The sequence below is a fragment of the Sceloporus occidentalis genome, unplaced genomic scaffold (assembly GCF_023333645.1).
Source record: "Sceloporus occidentalis isolate IW3139 unplaced genomic scaffold, rSceOcc1.0.p SCAF_4, whole genome shotgun sequence".
Classification (NCBI taxonomy): Eukaryota; Metazoa; Chordata; class Lepidosauria; order Squamata; family Phrynosomatidae; genus Sceloporus; species Sceloporus occidentalis.
This window is the reverse complement of record NW_028316984.1, coordinates 104,077,039-104,097,553: the sequence shown is the minus strand read 5'-3', so window position 1 is coordinate 104,097,553 and position 20,515 is coordinate 104,077,039. Positions and strand designations below refer to the sequence as shown.

Sequence of the window (20,515 nt, the reverse complement as noted above, 5' to 3'; positions counted from 1 at the left end):
AACCAGATGTACCTCTGTTAATTTCTAGTACTAAAAGAAATTTTAAAAAAATAATAATCCTAGGCTGAGAATTCATAAGTGTGTACCTGCTAGCATACTCCAGCAGATGGATCCTCAGGATTCTAGTACTGTATAAAGAGAATAGATCCCACAAGATGAAAGTCTGCCAGTCTTTGGTCCTGAACTGGAGTAGGAATTGTGCACCCCTCCAGATTTTGTTGGATGACACCTCCTAGCTTTCCAGCACAACACAGTGAGTGATAAGGAATGCTGGGAGATTTGGCCTCCTGGGATCTGCTGTGGTTCAGTTCTCCTCCCACTAGGGGTAAATATCACCACCAGCTTTCGTTGGCAAACTGGAGAAAGAAGTTAAAAGAAACAAGAAGGGTTTGTTGATGTATTTTATTGTTGTAACCCACCTCGATACTTTTGGGAGAGACGGGCTATAAATAAAAATTTATTGTTATTATTATTATTATTATTATTAGTTTTATTATTAATTTTATTATTAGTTTTGATGGCTTTTAGTAATGTGTAGGCTAGCTTAGCTGAAATTTGGTGCAATAGTTTTGGTTGGAGCTACAAGGAGTAGCTGCAAAATTGGCTATTCTAGGAAATAGCACAAGAAACTTTACAGTCATCCTTCCATATTTGCGGCTTTGATTATTCATGGATTTCAATAATATGTTCTCTCTAGGACTGTCTAGGTCCTCCAGTGCAACTCTGTGGTCAACTTTAACTAAAAGTTGCACGGAAAGACCATTTGTAGCTACTCCAGTGCTATTCTATGATCAGTGTATGTTGGACATTGACCACAGAGTTGCACTGGAGGACCTAGAGATTCCTAGAGAGGTGTCCTCTCAGGTAAAAGCAGTGTTTTTGTTATTTGTGGTTTTTCCATGTTCACGAGGGTCTTGTTCCCCTAACCCTAGCGAATATGGAGGGACAACTGTATTTTGTATTGGCCTTTCTGCTTTTAATTATAGTTTCTCCTGAAGAAGAGTTTCAGAATAGAACTATATCAGAGTTTCTAACCCTCCACATTTGTGGATATGACTTTTGCAGCTTTGATATTTTGTGGATTTGATTTTTATCTTCTCTCTAGGAATCTCTAGATCCTCCAGTGTGACTCTGCCAGATGTCATCCATAGAGTCATGCTCAAAGATCTAGAGGTTCCTAAAGAAAACACTTCCCTAGGCATTTGTAGGTCCTCAGTGTGATTCTGTGGTCAATTTCTAGCAGATGTTGACCATACAGTTGCACTGGAGGGCTTAGATTCCTAGGGAGGTGTTTTCTCAGGTAATAATATTAGTGATTTTTTTATTTGCAATTCCCCCACTTTCACAGGGGTCCTGCACCCCTAATCCCAGCATATGTGGAGAGGCAACTGAACAGATTCATGTCCCATCATCTTGGTGATTGGTATTTTATTTTTAAATCCCTGTTGGTTGACATTGCTCCCCATTTCTATTTCTTGTTTGCTTTTTGCAGGGCACTTGTCAATGGAGGGGGCACCAATGCACCACTCAGATGGATCAGCATATGGAAGTATGCAAGGCATGCAGCCCTCTTTGTATCATCACAATCATGGACACCATTCCCCAGCACCACAGCATGACTCTCTCAGTAACCAGTCACACCAATTCCATCCTCCAGTCCACTGCCCAATACCCGTGTGCTGCACACACTGCCTTAATAGCCCACATATGAGTAAAGGACAGCTTCCTCATCAAACCCTGGGTCATCATCAGTCTTTCCGACAGCCTCCTGAAATGCAGCACCACCAGCAGCACCTCTCTCTGCAATACAACCTGCAGCAACCTGACCGAGAACAGAGGTGTTCCTTGCGACCCTTGAAGACACTGCAGCCTTGTGCAGAGCAGAAATCTCACCAGGAGCTTGATAGCCTATCATCCAGGATGGGGAAGCATCTCGAAGACCAGCCAATGCACCATGCTGCCCACAGCCTTTATGCTTCGCCATCACAGGATGGTCAACAAGGCCAGGCTGGCCATGCCCCACAGCCAGTCCCATCTGCTGTGCATAGTCCCACAGTGCCAGTTCAACTCAGTCCACTGCAGAAGCTAAAGCTGACTCAATTGCAGCAGCAGCAACAGCTGCAGCAGCAGGAACAGCCACTACCTCCACCAGAGCTATCACCACAACAGTCACCTGCTTCGGGTCCCAATGAGAAGACACACGATCAAGTGATACAGCAGAGTTTGGGCATCATGCATCACCAATTTGAACTCGAGGAAATGAAGAAAGATTTGGAGCTGCTCCTCCAAGCCCAGCAACCGAACCTGCAGCTGAACCAGGCTAAGCAGCCCCAACATGTCCAACAAACAATTGTTGGGCAGATAAACTACATTGTGAGGCAGCCTGCTGCAGTTCAGCAGCAAAGTCAGGAGGAAGCACAAGTGAGCCTGCTAGTTCTTTTATTTTATTTCATTCTGGCCTGTTACAGACAGCCAAAATAAAGCTGCTTCAAGTCACAGTGTAGGTATGGTGTTTCAATGATGCATGCGTCCTAAGAGTCCAGAAGCCAAACCAAAGCCATGCTCCAGTCCTTAGGGCTGGAGCGTGGCTTTGGTGTGACTTCTGGACTCTTAGGACACATGCATCATTGAAACACCATACCTCCACTGTGACTTGAAGCAGCTTTATTTTGGCTGTCTGTAACAGGCCATTGTTTCATTTAATGTTTTTCTTCATTGTATTGTCCTGGAAAAAATTCCCCACTCTGAAGATGTTATGTGACTAGAAAGGAAGCTAGTGTTTATTAGACAAATATGAAAAATGTTTTTCCCCCCCTGGAGCATAGGAGCCAAAATCTTTTTGAAAAAACAAAGGTCTTAATTTGTCATTTTTTAATGAAACCTTTACTACTATTGGTTTGTCACTTGCTTTAATTAAACAATGGAGGGAAGTCTCTTTGAATATTAAACAATAAGGATAAAGTCTTCTTTCAAATATGAATGTATCCAGAGGCAGTTGGTGGGCCTCATGTAAATTCCACATTTTGTTCAAGATTTTAAAGGAATTACTTAAACTAACCCCTCTCCCAAATAACTTTAGCACCATGGATAGCTACTTTACAGCTTTCCAAGGGTGTATCCACTGCAGAATTGAAGCTGTTTTACTCCACTTTAACTGCCATGACTCTATCCTACCAAATCCAGGGATTTGCAGTTTGGTATGGCATTCAGCCTGTCAGAGAACTCTGGTGCTTCATCAAACTACAAATCCCAGATTTATATAGGATAGTCAAGTTGTGTCAAATTGCTTTAATTGTGAAGTATGGATACACCCCAATAACCAAGAGCAGATTCACTGCCCCACTGATACGGCACCAACAATTCACAAACGCATCTGTCTGTCTATTTGTTAATGTCCTGTTTCCTGAAGGGCAGCCAAAGTGATGTATAATATTTAACATTATGACACTAAAAAAGAGACAAGAAGAAAAGAGGGGGAACAAAGGCAGCAACAGCATGAGCTTCAATAATTCAAATTAAATGCCTGATAAATATTGCGGGGGAGCAGAGAGAGAAGAGAGAGAAGAGAATTATCACCTTGAACCTTGAATTCTAGCAAAGGAGTGGTTTTCCTGGCCAGCTTGTTTCAAAGTTGTGGTACCAGCACTGAGGTAGTCCTGTCCTGAATTCCACATGTAACAATTGGACAGAAAGCAGGGTCTTCAAAGAAAGGATTGAAGTTGTTTGCACTGATAGAGACATTTCCACAAAAATTCATGGCTAAATTTCTTTAAAGAAAAGTCATAGCTAGGATCTTGGATCAGGTTTAGTGTCACACCACCAACCAGTGCAAGCTAGCTGACACTGATTCATGATCTCACTCAGCAGTCCTTGTTAAATAATAATAATAATAATAATAATAATAATAATAATAATAATATATTTGTATCCCGCCTCTCCATCAGGATAGAGGTAGCTTACAATAACAATAACAATAATGTCATATAATACAAAAATATCCCATTATCCCCTCCCTCCCTTGAACACAACGTAATAATCCATACATAACCATAATAAATAACAGTTAAACAATAACATTTAACATTTAACTGGGCTGAAGCCTCCAAACCATTAGTATGTATAATTAATAGAAGGAGATGATTTTGTTGCCACTAATGAATCTGTTGCTTATTTTTCTCTGATAGGCTGATGAAGATTCTGTTGAGCCAGAAGCCTCAAAACCAGCACTCCCCCTTGATAGAAACGTGAATCCATCTATATCTCAGCCATTAGAAGAAGCTATTGTCAGTATTCACTCTCCAGAGAGTACTTTGACTCCAGCCAGAAAGGTACACAAAGCTTTTTCTCTCTCTTTAATAAAAGAAAATGTTTCTGTAGTTCTGTATAGCTACTTTCAACACTATCTCTTCTCTACACTTTCACAAGAATTAAGGTTAAGAGTGCTTTAACCTTAAAAAAAATCTTTGCAGACAAGATTTCTCTTGGCAGAAAAAAAAGCCCATCTCTTTGGAACAGAGTGAGAGTGACTGTATATGCACTTAAATAGGCTTTGAGTTGCTCTTGCTATTTATATGCATGCTTGATCATTATTAATGTAGCAGATGATGTGCTAAAAAGGCATTTGTAATGCAAATGGGATTTCATGCCAGGATACATGTTACAATTCCATTGCAAACTGATAGAAGAACCTCTTTAAGCTCCATCTGTGCAAATGCCCTTGCTTTTCTTCAATCTTTTCCTGAATTCTGATTTGTTTATGTAGGCAAGGATGCAAGATAAATATTTTGATGGCTCTATCATAGATGACACCCCCTTCCACCTAAGGTTCTTTTTTTTTTTTAAAAAAAATCTGTTTTCATTATTGCCGTTATTATGTATGAAGTGTATTCCTGTATTAATATAAACTTCCAACTAATGTATAGGAATAGCGGTATAGAAATAAAATTTCATTCAAATTTCATTCATTCATTCATACTACTGTAGCTGTGATGCTGACAAACATGGAAGGTACAGCATGGTGGACGTATAGCCAAACTCAGGGAATCATTGTACTGGATACAGATTGCCCTGGAGAAAGAAGATGTAGAAAAGGACTGATGGCAGCTAGTGATATGTATGGAATGGGAATTTGCACATATAGGGAAGAGACATCGCTCAGTAATAGAGCACATGCTTTGCAGTCATATGCTAGATGCAGGTGACATCTAAGTACTAACCAGGGCTGATCCCACTTTGCTTCCAAGACTAGAGAGGATCTGGTGGTTTTAGGATATTTACCTGCTGTAATCCTCTATATGAACTGAAGTATATTCTGCTTTAGCTAATTCCTAAATGAAAGAATTCTTCAGATTATTCTATACATCACTTTAAACACTGTGGAAGATGACCAAGATACAGATATATCAAATAAAATAAACAAATACCCCTGTCTGGTTTGACCAAAGGTGACCGCTATGCCTTGTAATGGTATTAATGCATTGTCATGGCTTAGTGCCAGCGTTAGGGAAGGGTAGATTCAAGGAGGTTACATTTTGGTATTGGAATGGGTTCGTTGTAGCCAATTGGAAATTGATCATATTTCCAAATGTTTCAAAATGAAATCAAAGTAGGATTTTTGGTGCCAAATTTTGACTCACATGAATATACATTGCTGTTTGACTGTTTGCACATGACTTATGGGAATTTGTTTGTAGGTATTCTGGGAAATTTGTGTGCAGGTATTCTGTGGTTTTATGCCTTAGAATTCCAATGATTGTATATCTCTCATAGGTATTTTTCTTGGGAATTGCATTTAGCTATAATGGATAATATTATAGTAATTTCACAACATAGCCTATGGTTTCTTTCCAAGCATTTAGGCCTCCTTGCTTAACGTAGCCCAAAGGCCAAGATAGTAGTAGTAGTAGTAGTAGTAATAATAATAATAATAATAATATAGTTTATTTATTCCTCTCCCACGGATTGAGGTGGGATTACAACCTTAAAATACACTTAGTACAATTTACAATCAATACAACAATAAAATACTAACACTGAATTTACCAAGAATTCCTATTAGTTCTCTAAAAATTACAATTCGTCCATTAGCCAACAATCAGTCAAGGAAGAGCAGTCATCATAACCTTTTTATATGGAATTCAGTGGATAAGCCTGCCGGAAGAGATCCATTTTGAGTGCCTTCTTAAAGGCCTCTAAGGTAATAATGAGATGGATCTCTTCCGGTAGGTCATGCCATAATCTTGGGGCTGCGGCAGTGAATGCCTTATATCAAGTTATCATTAACCTGGTATTATAATATTCTAGTAAGAACTTCCCAGATGTTCTGAGAGTGCGGGGCGGATTATGTAGGGAGAAGCGCTCCCGCAAGTAACTCGGGCCTGAGCCATGTAGGGCTTTAAAGGTAATAACCAACACCTTGTATTTCACCCAGAAGCTAATTGGCAGCCAGTGAAGAGATTTCAGTATTGGTGTTATATGGTCAAACCTAGATGTTCCGGTGACCAATCTGGCTGCTGCATTTTGAACCAATTGAAGCTTCCGAATTTGGTACAAGGATATCCCCATGTAGAGCGCATTGATACCAAATATTATACGCTGTATAAACTGTTCCAATGTTCTTTTTAGTTTCTGGAGCAGCTTGTGAAATGATATGGGTGCCATGGCCAGAAGGGATCTCCTAAAAAGCTTTATTGTGCACATGATATCCTTCTATGATCCTGTGGATACAGGCCATGGTCTTTGGGCCAAAACAGATGGCCATGAAGGGGCGGCTTGAAGCCATCCCCACCAAAGATGCCTTGGGACCGTGGCAAACATATGCTGTGGTCCCGAAGGCTCCCTCCACCGTTGGCCCAAATAGGAGCAGAAAAGATCCGCTTCTATTTGGGCCAGTTTTGCGTTGCCTTATGCGGCCCTGGTGCAATCCCGGGCAGCTTCTGGTTGCTCCAGGGGCATGCGTTGTTAAAATGCCATGCCCCTGGAATGGTGTGAAGCTGCCCCCGTCTGATTGGCTGGGCAGCTTCCGGGAGTCTTGGAGGTGTGCACCGTCAAAATGCATGCCCCTAAGCTACCCAGAAGCCGGCTTTTATGGCCGGTCTGTTTCGGCCCGATGTCAAATCAATAAATCTATCAATACAACTAAGAAAGATGTATACAAATTAGGCGTATTTACCTATAATTCTGCTAGCAAAATACTGAGACTTTTTTTTTGCCCCCTTCTTATTGCTCGATATCCATAATGAATCTGGATTTGAAGAACTTTACAGGAGTTTTAAATGACAGACTGGACAACACTGTGAACCAGTATATCCACTCTGAGCAAACGGAGTTCATCCTATGATGACACCTGGTGGACAAAATGTTTCACATCTTTGACATTGTGTAGAAGAGCAGACAAACAACCTTTGACCATTTTCTTCAGTTCTGAAAAAGCTTTAACATGTATCAAATGACAGCACCTCAAGTATTTACTTCTAAAGATGAATTCCAGTCCTAATTTCTCCAGGTCTATTCAGGATAATTACAACATCATTCTGGTCTGGTAACAGTAAATGGCTTTGGCTTTGGTGCTAGGTGGTGGGCAAAGTGGTATGCATTCTGTGCTGCTGTTGAGCCCTTAGCTAAGGTCATGCAAATGAAAAAACGATCAAGACTGGGCCTTTTCTTTGGTATAGCATGTACATCTCAAGGAAGGTGTCAGTTTTGAAACATTGGCAAAGCATCCATCATGATGTAAATATAAATACGACTTCTGAAGTTCCTGAAAGAAAGAATGTACCTATTTGTCCAGCAAATTAGATCATGTCATTACTCTGGACTTTTTGTTTCATGTTTTCGTCTGACACTGAACTAACAGCCATGTCTCAGTTAGCTCCACATATACCGAATGGTTCTCTGAAAACTTCTTGTGGTTCATTAGAACAACAATTGTACAAATGAATACATACCTAAAACCCTTTCTAAAACAGACAACAATTCCATTCTTATCTGTCACCAAAAGCTCTGAAGCATAAACCATGACTGATGAATTCTGCATTCAAGAGACTTATGATTAAAATAGGTCTGAGAATTCCAAACTTGAATGCCACATTTTTCAGAAGCTCAGTCACTTTGTTACATCAGTGTACACAAACAGGACAACATACTCCCAAACTCTGGATGCTTCAATTATGAATTATTATCGGATAGGCCTAAGTGAATATTTAAACATCTTTTCATTAATGATATTCTATTAGCCAGGACTGACTGGAGAAAGAATCTCATTCCTGGATTATCTACTTTGTTCTAACATGCTCATTGTTCATCACTCAGAATAGCCCTGAGGACTGTTTTCTCCTGGAAAATACAAATGTACATTTGCTATCAAATTTAAAACACTGACAAAACTCTACCACCTATAAGGAACTTTTAACCAAAAGAACTTTCTATGTACTAATGTGTGCAAATACACTACTTTTTCCAATTATCTTCAAATAGCATAACAGACTTTAACTAACATAATTTAAGGTTTATGTAAATGCCACAATGACATCCTTCAAACTAAGGCGGGTTACAGACCGCCCTCAAGCGGCCATTTTCCCGCCGCTGCCATTCACTGCGGAGGGAAGCCCCACCGGCCAGACTGCAAGGCTTCCCGGCGCAGTGAAAAAGGAGCAGCGAAATGGCGCTCCTTTTCAAAACGCGGAAGTGGTGCCACGAGGGGTGAAGCGCGCCCTCGTGGCATCACTTCTGCAGCGACACGTCTGGACACTATGTGTCCAAGACGTCAAAATGGCAGCGCCCATGTGGATGGGCGCTGCCATTTACAACGCGCTCTGCGTGTACTATGGAGAAGGGCCGTGCGGAAGGTAAGACCCTTCCTAACCCTAATACGGCCCTTCCTAACCCTAGTACGCACAGAGCGCGTACTTTATGGTGGTCTGTAACCCGCCTATGTATCAGCCTGTTCCTTGTATCCCTCTTCTGAAGAGTATATGTTTTCATAGATAATGCATGTAGGAAAAATATTAGATGAACCAGTCTAGTAGAGCATCTAGTCAATAATAATAATAATAATAATAATAATAATAATAATAATAATAATAATAATAATAATATCTAATTTATATATCGTAACAGGTAGGATTTAATTCCAGCAAAGCTCACTTAATCTACCCAATTTATAGTCAATTCTGATGGGAAGATTGTGAACAGGGTAGTGTCATTTTATATCTCTGAGTTTAGTTCCAAGTTTTTTGTCGAGAATAAACTGATAGTAAAACCGTACTCCATAACAAAGCATCCTTGGTTTTCTTTGCAGAAACTGCTTGAGAAGGTTTGGAAGACAAATCTGCCACAAAGAGTTGTGCTTTTCACAACTCTTTGAAGATCCTCCTTCATTTTTCAGTTTGCCAATTTACTTTGACAGACAGTCCTTTTTCTGCAAGTCCATAGATTATCTGTAGGTCTGATGGATCACTCATTTTTTGCATTTAAATAAGTTTAAAACAAACTAAATTAGTAACAAATGCAAAAGAAAGTAAAAATTAAATAAAACACCAGAAAATAAAATGTGTGTTGTATGTCTGCACCACACACATATGCCTAGCTTCTCACTCAGTGACTCTGGCAGTTGCAGAGGCACAGAAATTGCCCATCCCTGCCATAAATACTCTTGTGAATCTGATCAAGGGACTACATGCACTTTGTTGTATTTTGCTGTGCTGCTAGGTGGGTGAATAGTATAGTTCATATAGAAGGGCTCTGGGAGTTGTAAGAAGACCAATACATCAGATGAAGCCAAGATCACCACTGCTCATTTATGCTGTGATCACTATCACGATGTCATTCTTTATGCTTTACATCTGTGTGTGCATTCATGTCTATTGCTGGCACGTCATAAGCAATAAACAAGAGCAAATAAATATTTGTGTACAAATAAAATTTCTTACATTTTCATGAAGGTGTTTTGTTTTTCATTGCTTTTATTTTTTTAAAAAAAACTTGAAGTAACTACCACAACAACAAGAGATTGTCAAGAGATACCAAATGTCATATGTCAACCACCTAAATCATTCCATTTTTCAAACTAAGAAATATTTTCACAGAAAGTGGAGTGGGAGCTGAGAACCAGTGGAACTGTAATATTTGAAGTGTGATTTTAGATGAGGGGTGGGAAACATGCAGCCCTCCAGTTGTTATGGGACCACAGTTTCATCAACCTTAGTCTGCATAGCCAATGGCGAGGGGTGAAGGGAGTTACAGTCCAGCAATATTCTAGAGAGTCACATAAACCCCCATCCATGTTTTAGACAGTGAGGTAACAGGGATATGATAGGAAACCTATAAATTAATTGTTGGGAAAAGTACATTTCTAGTGTCTTCCTGTCTCCTGATTAGTTTCCCCACAGAGACAGTTCATCTGTTATTTAAGAGTCTTAAAATTGACTGAATACAAGAAACATGCAATCTATTACTAGTTAGGGGGAAAGTACAGTAACTTGTCAAACTAAAATAAATTTACATATATTAGTAGAAGTCTCCCTCCCACCAAGAATGGCTGCAAACTCATTCAGATCAGTGGTTCTACAATTAGACAGCATTCAGAATGATATCAGCAGGACTGTAGCTAGAAATGTTGAGTTGGGCTGACCTGAGGAGAACAAAAGTTGTCGAAATAATAAAATGAATTAAATGAAAGCAGGGAGTGATGACCATAGATACTTAATCATCAAATAGGCTGTACATAACCCCCACTTGGAAATACTGTAATATGTATTCAGGTAGAGCAATGGCTAACCACTTGAGATCAATGGCCAGTCCATCTTTGCTCTCCAACTGTGGCTATGGGCCTCCATCCCCCTCCCTTCACCACAGGGCTGGATGTCAGCTTTCTGGCAGAGAGTTTCCCCTTCCCAATTAAGATTCTTTAACAGTGATTAAGCTTAGGAGAGTTAAAGTATGTGCTTTCTCAGTGACTTTTTTCTTTTCTTTTTACATGGTTTGGTATTTGAGGCAGCTGTGTAAAATTTGGATTTTTTCCCATCAGAAACAACAGAGAGGAACAAAGGATGAGATACTCTTAAGTAGTGGTTGTATGGGAGAACTTCAGAGGGGCTCATAATAGTAGTAGCAGCTGCAGCAGAAGTAATTATTATTAATAATAATATCCACATCCTGTTCGCTGTTGCTGTTAATTGTTGTCAGGTTGGTTTTGATTTATGGTGTCTCTGTGAATTAGAGACCTCCAAGATACCCTTGCATCAACCATCCTGCTTGGGTTGTGCAAACTTATGACTGTGGCTGATTGGGTCTATCTACCTGTAAGACTTTCTCTCTTCCAATTTAACAAGCATTGTCACCTTTTCTAATGCATCATGTTGTCTCATGATATGACCAAAACATGATACCCTCAGTTTCATCATTTTGGCTACTAGTTTTAAGTTCAATTTTGATTTGTCTTTCTGCTGTTTTTGTTAGTACATGGTATCTGTAAAACTCCACTCCACTCCAGAACAACATTTCAGATGAGTTGATTCTCTTCCTGTCAGTTTTCACAAACACATATAGAAATCGGAAATAACAATGGCATGGATCTTTCTGCTTATTAACTACTGAAAATTCTACATAGACTTCTTGTACTTTGAGAATTTGGGGGAGAAACTGTTCCTGTGATATTTAGGATTCTGTGATATTTGGCGTTCTTAAATCTCATGCTGGCTTTGTATGATATGAGTCAAGATTTATGGAATTCTGAAGCATCAGACCTTTTATGACTACTTGGATTTCTAAATTCACCAGTTAGTTTGGTAACTCCTGGCTCAATCTGAAAACTGGCAAAGCTGTTAAATACATATTTAAGATGGAAGAAACATCCTACCAGACTGCTACATTAGTGTGACAGCTAAATTTTTGACCTATGATATCAACAGGAAAGCATTTTTCTGACCATATCTTGGTGACTCTGCCAAAAGCAGAATGTACCACCTCCTTACTCTGACAGTACAAGAGACAATACTATCACTGAACTTATGCCAGGAAGGGAAAAGATCCCCAGACTCAGACTGCATTGCCCTCTTGACTTGTCTCTAAGAGACTCATACTCTGCAGATCCAGTACTTCAGGGGTAGGCAACCTGTGGCCCGTGGGCCGGATGCGGCCTGGCAAGGCCTTGGGACCGGCCCCAGCCCGGTCCTGCCGCAGATTGCCGCCAGAGCCTTTGGCCTCTCGTGTGAGGGCGTGGCGCCTTTGGCCTATCAGGAGGAGGCGGGCAAGGGGGGGGCAAGTGGCAGGCAAGGGGGGCAAGCGGCGGGCAAGGGGGGCAATTGTCTATAGAAGCCTCCGAAACATGCATTTATATTAATTTTTTTTTTAAATCAGCAATTTTTTTTGCGTGTCCTCCATTTTTTTAAAAAAAGGGTCCTCCATTTGAAAATTTTGTCCCACATTTGTCCCGGTTTATTTATTTATTTAATTTTTTTTAAAAATTATTTCATTATTTATTTTTTGGCTTCGGCCCCCCAGTTGTCTGAGGGACAGCAACCCGGCCCCCGGCTCAAAAAGGTTGCCTACCCCTGCAGTACAGTATCCAACACTTTAGTTTCATGCTTGGTAACTCGTTTTTATAATTGTGTTACAACTGACCTGAACTTTGCAAAATCAAGCTGCTTAGCTTTTGATTTTTGTTTTTTAATAGTCAGTTGGCAGCCCTAAATGTCAGAGCCAATGGCATTGGGCCAGTGGCACACAACATTTGCTGCACTATAAGAGTTTTAAAATGGTTAGGAAAAGGTCCTTCAAATATGAATGGTTGCAGAGATCCTGTGGCATTGGATAGATTATCCAATACGTTCTTCTCCCACTAAACAGTGCTGTTTTTATAGGCACAATGTATTTGGAATTGCCCTCTTCCCTATCACACTTCGACATCTTTCTGGCATTGCAGCTTTTGTTCACACTAAAACCCTTACTGCACACAACATTTGGTACTGCCCAGCAACTGCCGCTCTTTTCTCCAGTTTGGCACGTGTGTGTGCATGCACACGCACACCCCCCCACCCTGATTCCACCCAAAATATAAATCAAAAGCAGTCTTTGTTTAGAAAGGCCTTTTACCTTACATATTCAGGTGTTTGTATTTGAGAGAGTGAGTGAGTGAGTGAGTGAGTGAGTGAGTGAGAGAAAGGGCATTGTTAGCATATTATACCATTATAGTGCTATTATGACAGAACAGGACCAGAAAAGAAGCCAGGGTGGTAAAATTTTGTGGGCAAAGTTTTGGCTTCTGAGAAACCCCGGGGTGGGGGTGGGAGGGGGGGTGAGCAGTCATTTGGCTAAATTTATTTTTTTACAGAAGGTTTTTTAAAAAGTTTCTCACAGTTACTTTGCCAATTGAAATCTCTACTCCACTTCTCTTCCTTCTCCCCTGATCAGATTTCCCCACTGACAGCATGCCCACTAACCACCCCTGACTACTAAAAATTGTAATTAAACCAGAATTTAACCTTTGCACTGAAAATCATAGCAGGATGGTTGTGGGAAAGTCATTAACAGATTCTTTTTCTTATTTTTTAGTCAGCAAATATAAACACTTTCAAAATGGTTTCGCATGGGAGAATAACAGGAGTGCAATGGCATCATGCGTTAAGCCCCAACCAAAGTCACAGCTATCCTGCTCTAGTTCCAATTTACCTGCCTTGTGCGATAAGTGTCTTTTTGATTAGCAAAGCTTACTTGTTTGGCCCAAAAGCAAGATAAATAATATATATGATGTTTTTCATTCTACTGGCTGTTTCTTCTCCTTCCACTGTAAAACCAACTCTATTTTCTTGGGGGCGTATTTTTTTAAGAGAGAGTGACCGACCTGCTCCCACCCCCATCTCCATCCCGTACACAGCATAGGCTCTGCTTAGGGCACTTTCCTTGGGAAAGCTAAACTGAAATGATGGGAATATACGTGTAAGTTTTTGGTGTACACTGAGTTAAACTTTGGTTACATGGATTTGAATTAATGCATTTGTTTAACCTTGCAGCATAATGAGCTGCCAGGGGGATTGCTCCACTTAGCAGCATCCTCGGTTACTTTGCAGCCATTTGCTCTCAGTAATTTCTCTGCAATTGTAAAGAAATGTTGTAGCCTTAACAAATCCCAAGCCAGACTTTGAGAAAAGGTAGGCATTTCCATTTCCATCTTCCTCTTTAGTTTATAATGCATGTTGGCATGGAGAGCTTAATTTTTAATTCTGATTTTGGGCACATTATCCACAGCCTTTTTTTTGTTGTTAAAAAGGGGAAGAAATACAGTACTGTACATAGGGCTGTCATTCCCCCTACCCCCCTGGTGTTCCTGACCTTGTTCCTCTGTATATTGAGCAGTAACCTGCCATGGAAAAAGCTAGCAGGAAAAGCCTTTCCCATCACTTATCTTCAGCAACAGCATCTCCTATTACATTTTTGTATATCAAAATGCTATTAATGGTAATGACTAGCAAGACATGGCAGGGACAAAGGTGGTAACTGCAATTTTAAGGTTGAAATTGCTCAGATAAATGTGACAGCAATGGTGGGGAAATAGTTTTGTTTTGTTTTTTAAAATGAAGATCACAGTTGCCAGATGGCTGCAACCTCTGCAACTAATACTTTAATGTGTTAGGAACTGTACAGAAAATGTGGTAGTTGCTTTCAGAAAGGGATTGCGAAGAATATGAGGATGGGCAAAGAAGTGGGAATTGAGGAGGGGCGGTGACAAAAGCACATAGACCACAAAGATATGTAATGACACAAATGGACATGATTGCAATGTGGTTTTGCTGCACCACAGTATGGCAGTTCCTACAATAAATGTTTGCTGTGTTCAAGGAATGAAACACTGATGCTTTTTTTATACAATTCTGTGTTATTCAAATGGCAAAGAATCATCCTGAATTATCCAGTACAGTAAAAACCTCTAGGGAAGAAGATATTCCTCCCTTGTTCCCCCCCCCCCCCCCGCATCCCCTGCTAATGGCAAAAGGAATGATTATTTTGGGGAGAAAATTAATAGGATCTTAATGAGCCTTACTCCCAGAGCATTGTTCACTTCACACTTGACAGCAGCTTTGTGGATCAGAGTATTGAATGTGTCAACTCCTTACTAGGAGTTTATACACACACACACACAATTTTAGTGAAACATCATAATGTTTTTTCATTATTAAAATAACCACAGCATTAACTTTTGCCTCTGGGGAGAAACAGATGGCAGTTTGATGGCCTCATTTTTTCTTTTATTTCTTTTTAGTAAGATTAGTGTTTTATACTGACTGGTGCAGTCTATTATATGCTCTTCATATTTTTCCTATATCTGGTGCAGTAATAAGGGAAAATAGAAACTCATTTCTATGTAGAACTTAATCTCTTGAAAGGTATTAGTTATTTCAAATACATCAGGTGATCTTACAAAGACTGGAGCTTTGCAGCAATGAAGTTGCCAGGAGTCTTTTTCTTAAGGCATGAGATCAAACCAGCCCTGACTCAAACATGTGACAGCGGTACACTTTTGACATACAGGCAATGGTCTTCTGGCACATGCTTCTTCTTTAGGCACAGAAGCTTTAACTCTGTGGTGTTTATCACATGGAGGTTTTTGCAGCTTTTTGCAGCTCAGTTCCAACGTGACTGTGGGTCCAATGATGCAAATTCACGCTAAAACGTGATATATTATCTCATGTGGTTGCTTTCTATGGGGGGTTCTTACGAGGCGCTTCCGCATTCAATCTGCACTGATTCCTCATTTTGGTGAATTTGGAAACAAGCGAATTCATCAAAATCTGCTTCTAAGCTCACTTTGATTTCATTTCAAATTAGTCTGGTGTGGAAGATCACTCCAATGCCGTCCCCCCTTGGCCCCCTGCTCCTTCACCCCCTCTTCTTCCTTCACCTCATCTCGCCCCCTCTGCCACCCTGCCAACTATCCCATCATCCCCTGCCTGCTCCTACACCCCGATCTGCTCCCTTCCTTCACCTTGTCACCTATCCCATCATCCCCTGCCTGCTCCTACACCCCAATCTGCCCCCTCCTTCACCCTGCCACCTATCCCATCATCCCCTGCCTGCTCCTACACCCCAATCCTGGCCCCAGTGATCCCCTGTGACCTGCCCCATCATCCTCTGACTGCTCCTTCACCCTGATCCTGGCCCCAGTGACTCCTGCGACCTATCCCATCATCCCCTGAATACTCCTTCACCCCAATCCTGGCCCCAGTGACCCCCTGCGACTTGCCCCATCATCTTCCGACTGCTCCTTCACCCCAATGAAGGATGACAGCTAAGGAGGGGGCAAGGAAGGAGGAAAGCGTCCAGAGCCCCATTGAACATGCACAAGGGTGCCAATTCGAATCGTTGGACCCTCCGATGTGGTAATACAATGTGCACTCACCATGCTTTGCTTGAATCTGCATCACGTGACTTGTCTAGAATTGAACTGACTCTGCTTCCCCCTCAATTTGGAAGGGCAACGGAATGGCAATCAGGTGTGATAAAACATCACGTTTTAACGTGAATTCGCATTGCTAGACAGGAGTGACTCCGGATCTGGCGTGAAAAAACATCATGTTTCGCGTTGCTAGAACAGGAGTGACTGCAGATCTGAGCTGCAAACCCCCCACGTGTGATAAGGCCCTGTGACTCCAAAAATATGGGATGTAACTACTGTGTTTCCACAGTGGGAAAAGGGTGATATTTCCTTAGATTTAGCTGCACTTTTCTCACTTGCTAGCCTGTAACAACCCCTCTCCCATTAATGGTCATGTATTGTATGAGAAGCTAACGTTGAAGGATGGACCTCCTCTGAGCCATTCTGCTCATTCCAAAAGTGTGTGAATCTTTGTTCTGAAGCCTTCAAAACATTTTGCGCATCCATTTATGATGTATCAGTATCATGGGCCCAGTAGCTTTTCTTTTCCCCTGAAGGTCTAGAGCCTCTCTGAATCCTTGTCTTCCCCTGAGAATAGTAGGATTGTGCCCATTATGAACACCAGCCCATAGGTTCCATAGGTAATTCCCCTCTCCCATTGAAACCAAATGACAATGGAGGAACAAGCAAAGGGGTTTTCTGGAAGACAACTCACTCTCAGTATTGGAGGATATTAAATATGTACAGTTAAATGGAAAGCTTGGGAGTTAGGATGGTTACACAACAGGTACATATAACAAATGTTTTGTGTACAAAAAGCCAGTACAGTTTCGGTTAAGTAGTGGCTGGTAATAAATGGTGCCTTTTCTTTGTCTTTATTTTGAACTTTTAATAGGTGGGGTTCTCATTCAATTAAATAAGTCATTGTGGATTAATTTTGTGTTTTAACAATTTAGATTAATTTCAATCAATTAGATTAATCCTTTAAGTCTACATATATTTGCATATAAGGAGAGACAACAGTTACACTGTTTTTAGCTGGTGAATCTGTGCATTGGAGCACATGTAGACTGGCATCCTGTTAGCCAGTTATGATAGTATAAGTCTAGTCCAATTTGTGCCATTGTTACTAGCTTTTTTGGTCAGCTGAGAATTCTCTGTATCCACTACACAACAGACTGGGTCTTGCTCCAGGAGAAAGGTGGCATAAAAATCAATCAATCAATCAATCAATCAATCAATCAGATAATATGCCTCTCAAACCTATGTTTTCTTTGCTGGAGTTCCCTTTCCCCAACATGGCTATTTATGGTCTTCCAGAGAAGCATCCAACTGTGTTCCTGTATCATCCTCCAGGACTATTAAAGGAACCCTGGGTGATCTTGGAGGATGCCTGTTGTTGTATGTTCAGCTGTAGAAAAGTAGTTGGATATTTCTGTACTAGTTTCTACTGGCCATGAAATTGGGAGAGCTGCTGCAGAAAAAGGATGGTATTTGAAGCAGGGGGATTGGATAGGACATAGGTGTATTATAGGTAAGCATGTGCAATACATCTGCCAATCCAGGGGCTCAGCCATGATCTTACAAGAGGCATGCTTTCCTTGATAAGAGAAGGAATAGTCCAAACAATGCTGCAGAAAAAATCCAGTTTGAGACTGCTTTAACTGCCCTGGCTCAGTGCTAGGGAATCCTGGGAACTGTAGTTTATTGTGGCACCAGAGCTCTCTGACAGAGAAGACTAAATGTCTCACAAAACTACAGTTCCCAGAATTCCCTAGCATTGAGCCAGGGCAGTAAAAGTGGTCTCAAACTGGATGATTACTGCAATGTGTTTTGGACCCATGCCTCTTCTAGGATGATACTTGCTAGCTATTGGTTTTATAAATATTTGCAGTTCATGAAAATGCTGTTAGATCCATGGTATCTATTAAATCTATTTTAAGTTTTTGTTTGTACAATGAGAATGTATTTTAACTATTTGTAATTTTATATCTGTGTTGTTCTCCTGCCTCGATCCATAGGGAGAGGCAGGGTATATATAAATAATAATAATAATAATAATAATAATATTAAATCAATTATAATATTTTAACTGAGCAAATTCTCATGTCCTATTTGTAGATCCATTCTTCTTGTAAATATTCCAAAGAAATTGTTAACAACATAAGTCATCACAAGGGTGTTAATAAGAACATATAATAATATAAAGAAAGTGTGAGAACTATCCTGTTCACTGAATGTGTATCTTCATGTACATTGAGATGTAAATGGCTTTCTTTTTTAGAGATCAGCTTCCCTGGGCTTTCCAAATGCTTTAGATGTGGACTTGTCTTCTACAAGGTTTTCTAAGTCATCTGACCCACAGACTAAAGAAATCTCCAGTGTAACATCTGGCCAGTCCCAGAGTATGCCAACTACCTCTGATGTGCCACCTGAAGCTGTGCCTCATTATAGCCTGGCATTGGATAGGAGTACAAACGATCTGGCCTTGAACAAGATTGACCACGTAACAACTGGTGGGATGCCACTGGTGAGCACAGTGTGCAAGGTAAGAACTCTTGATGCACTGAATAATTTTTTTCGCTGGAAACATTGTAGGAACAGTCATTCCTGTTAATATCATAAAACATCATATTTGATGGAATCTCTCTATAGAAGTGAATAGTACTTACAGAAGATGATAGTAGTACACTTGCACAGCTCTCATTTATATTTGTGTGAATGTTCCATATATACATATATCCCCATGTATCCTCAGAATTTTGGGATGCAAGAAACTAACCATTGGCTTTGATGCAGGTAACATATCCACAGATATATATTTCAGCCTCTGTGTGTGTATGTGCCCTCAAACCATCTGTTGACTTATGGCATTCCTGTGAATTTCATGGTTGTTGTTTTTTTAGGAAAGGAATACTCAGATATGGTTTGCCATTGATTTCATTTGACATATAACCTACAGCACCTAGTATTCCTTGCCCTCCCCCCCTCCAAACAGTAACCAGACCTGATCTTGGTTAACTTCCAAGATCAGACAAGAGCTGCCTATGCAAAATATCTGGTATGGATTTATAAAAGAACTGGATCACTTGTTTTTCATGTTCAAAGAGGTTTGGGGTGTTGTGTCCCACAAACAGCAGCTTTCCATGTCACATACTACCTTTAGTGAAACTGTGTGTGTGATTTAAAAGTGTGTTTGTGATATGGCGTATGTGTCAATATTTTCAAAGTCCTTTTGAGTAGTCCTAAAAGAACTTTTTGGATCTCAGCCTCTGCATACAAAATCAAGATACAACAACACTCTTCAATAATGCCATTCTGCTTCTCTGTAGTTATTGTTATTTTGCCAATATTAATGTGTTAAAAAGTTGTATATTTCAATGCTTTTTTTTAATTGCAAGCTGGAAAGTGAAGACTTCGCTTCTGCAAGTTACTCTCATGGAAGTGACTCCACCACTACAGAGTCAAAAGACATTGATGCATTCACTCTTCCTATACATAATATTCTGGAAGAACCAATTAATCTTTCAGTGAAGAAGACTCAGCCATGTGTCCCTCCTCCCATACCCATCACCAACACTGATTGCATGCAGTTACCGAATCCAAGACATAGTGACGGTAGAAGTTTTTCCTTATCTTCTTTTGTCTTTTCAAAGTCATCTAACATTTTCAATTGTGTGTTGTGTGTTTTTCAGAATTGCTGCTAACACAAAACTTGCTATGTTTTCTATACTATTCTGAGATGATAACCACAATATTTGCCTGTAATAAACAACTCCCTGCCTGCTAGGTCTTGTACAATAGTTCATATAAGAGTGCCACTACCACAATTTCTTCTGTTACTGCATCTCTGCCTCCAGTCCTTAGAGTGCTGCATATAACGTTGACATTATTTAATATCCACAGGTTGACAATTTGCTTCTGGACTTAGTTCAAAGGCATGATTTTGACCTTTATTTGCCAATTAGTAAGCAGTGAAAACATGGCTGGGTTCAGGTTAGCTGAACTGAAACGCTATGATGTTGTATGTTGCATAATTTTGTTTTAAAAATTTGTGCCAGTTTTTATTGTTGCTGTTTTTATTAAGATGATGCATGTTATTCTATTGTAAGCTTATCTGACTATCTTCTGGTAGAAAACCAGAAG

General features: G+C 40.3%; 1 protein-coding gene across 2 annotated transcripts in view; it reads left to right on the top strand.

Annotated features, from left to right (window-relative positions):
- The window catches only part of TRIM66 (tripartite motif containing 66), a 63,310-nt gene that overhangs the window by 28,328 nt on the left and 14,467 nt on the right, over nt 1-20,515 (top strand). For both annotated transcript variants that reach the window (XM_089523460.1, XM_089523459.1), the window contains exons 9-12: nt 1,493-2,421; nt 4,185-4,328; nt 18,654-18,917; nt 19,771-19,987. In XM_089523460.1, coding sequence (XP_089379586.1) covers nt 1,493-2,421; nt 4,185-4,328; nt 18,654-18,917; nt 19,771-19,987 — 1,554 coding nt within the window. The remainder of the gene's footprint in view (nt 1-1,492; nt 2,422-4,184; nt 4,329-18,653; nt 18,918-19,770; nt 19,988-20,515) is intronic.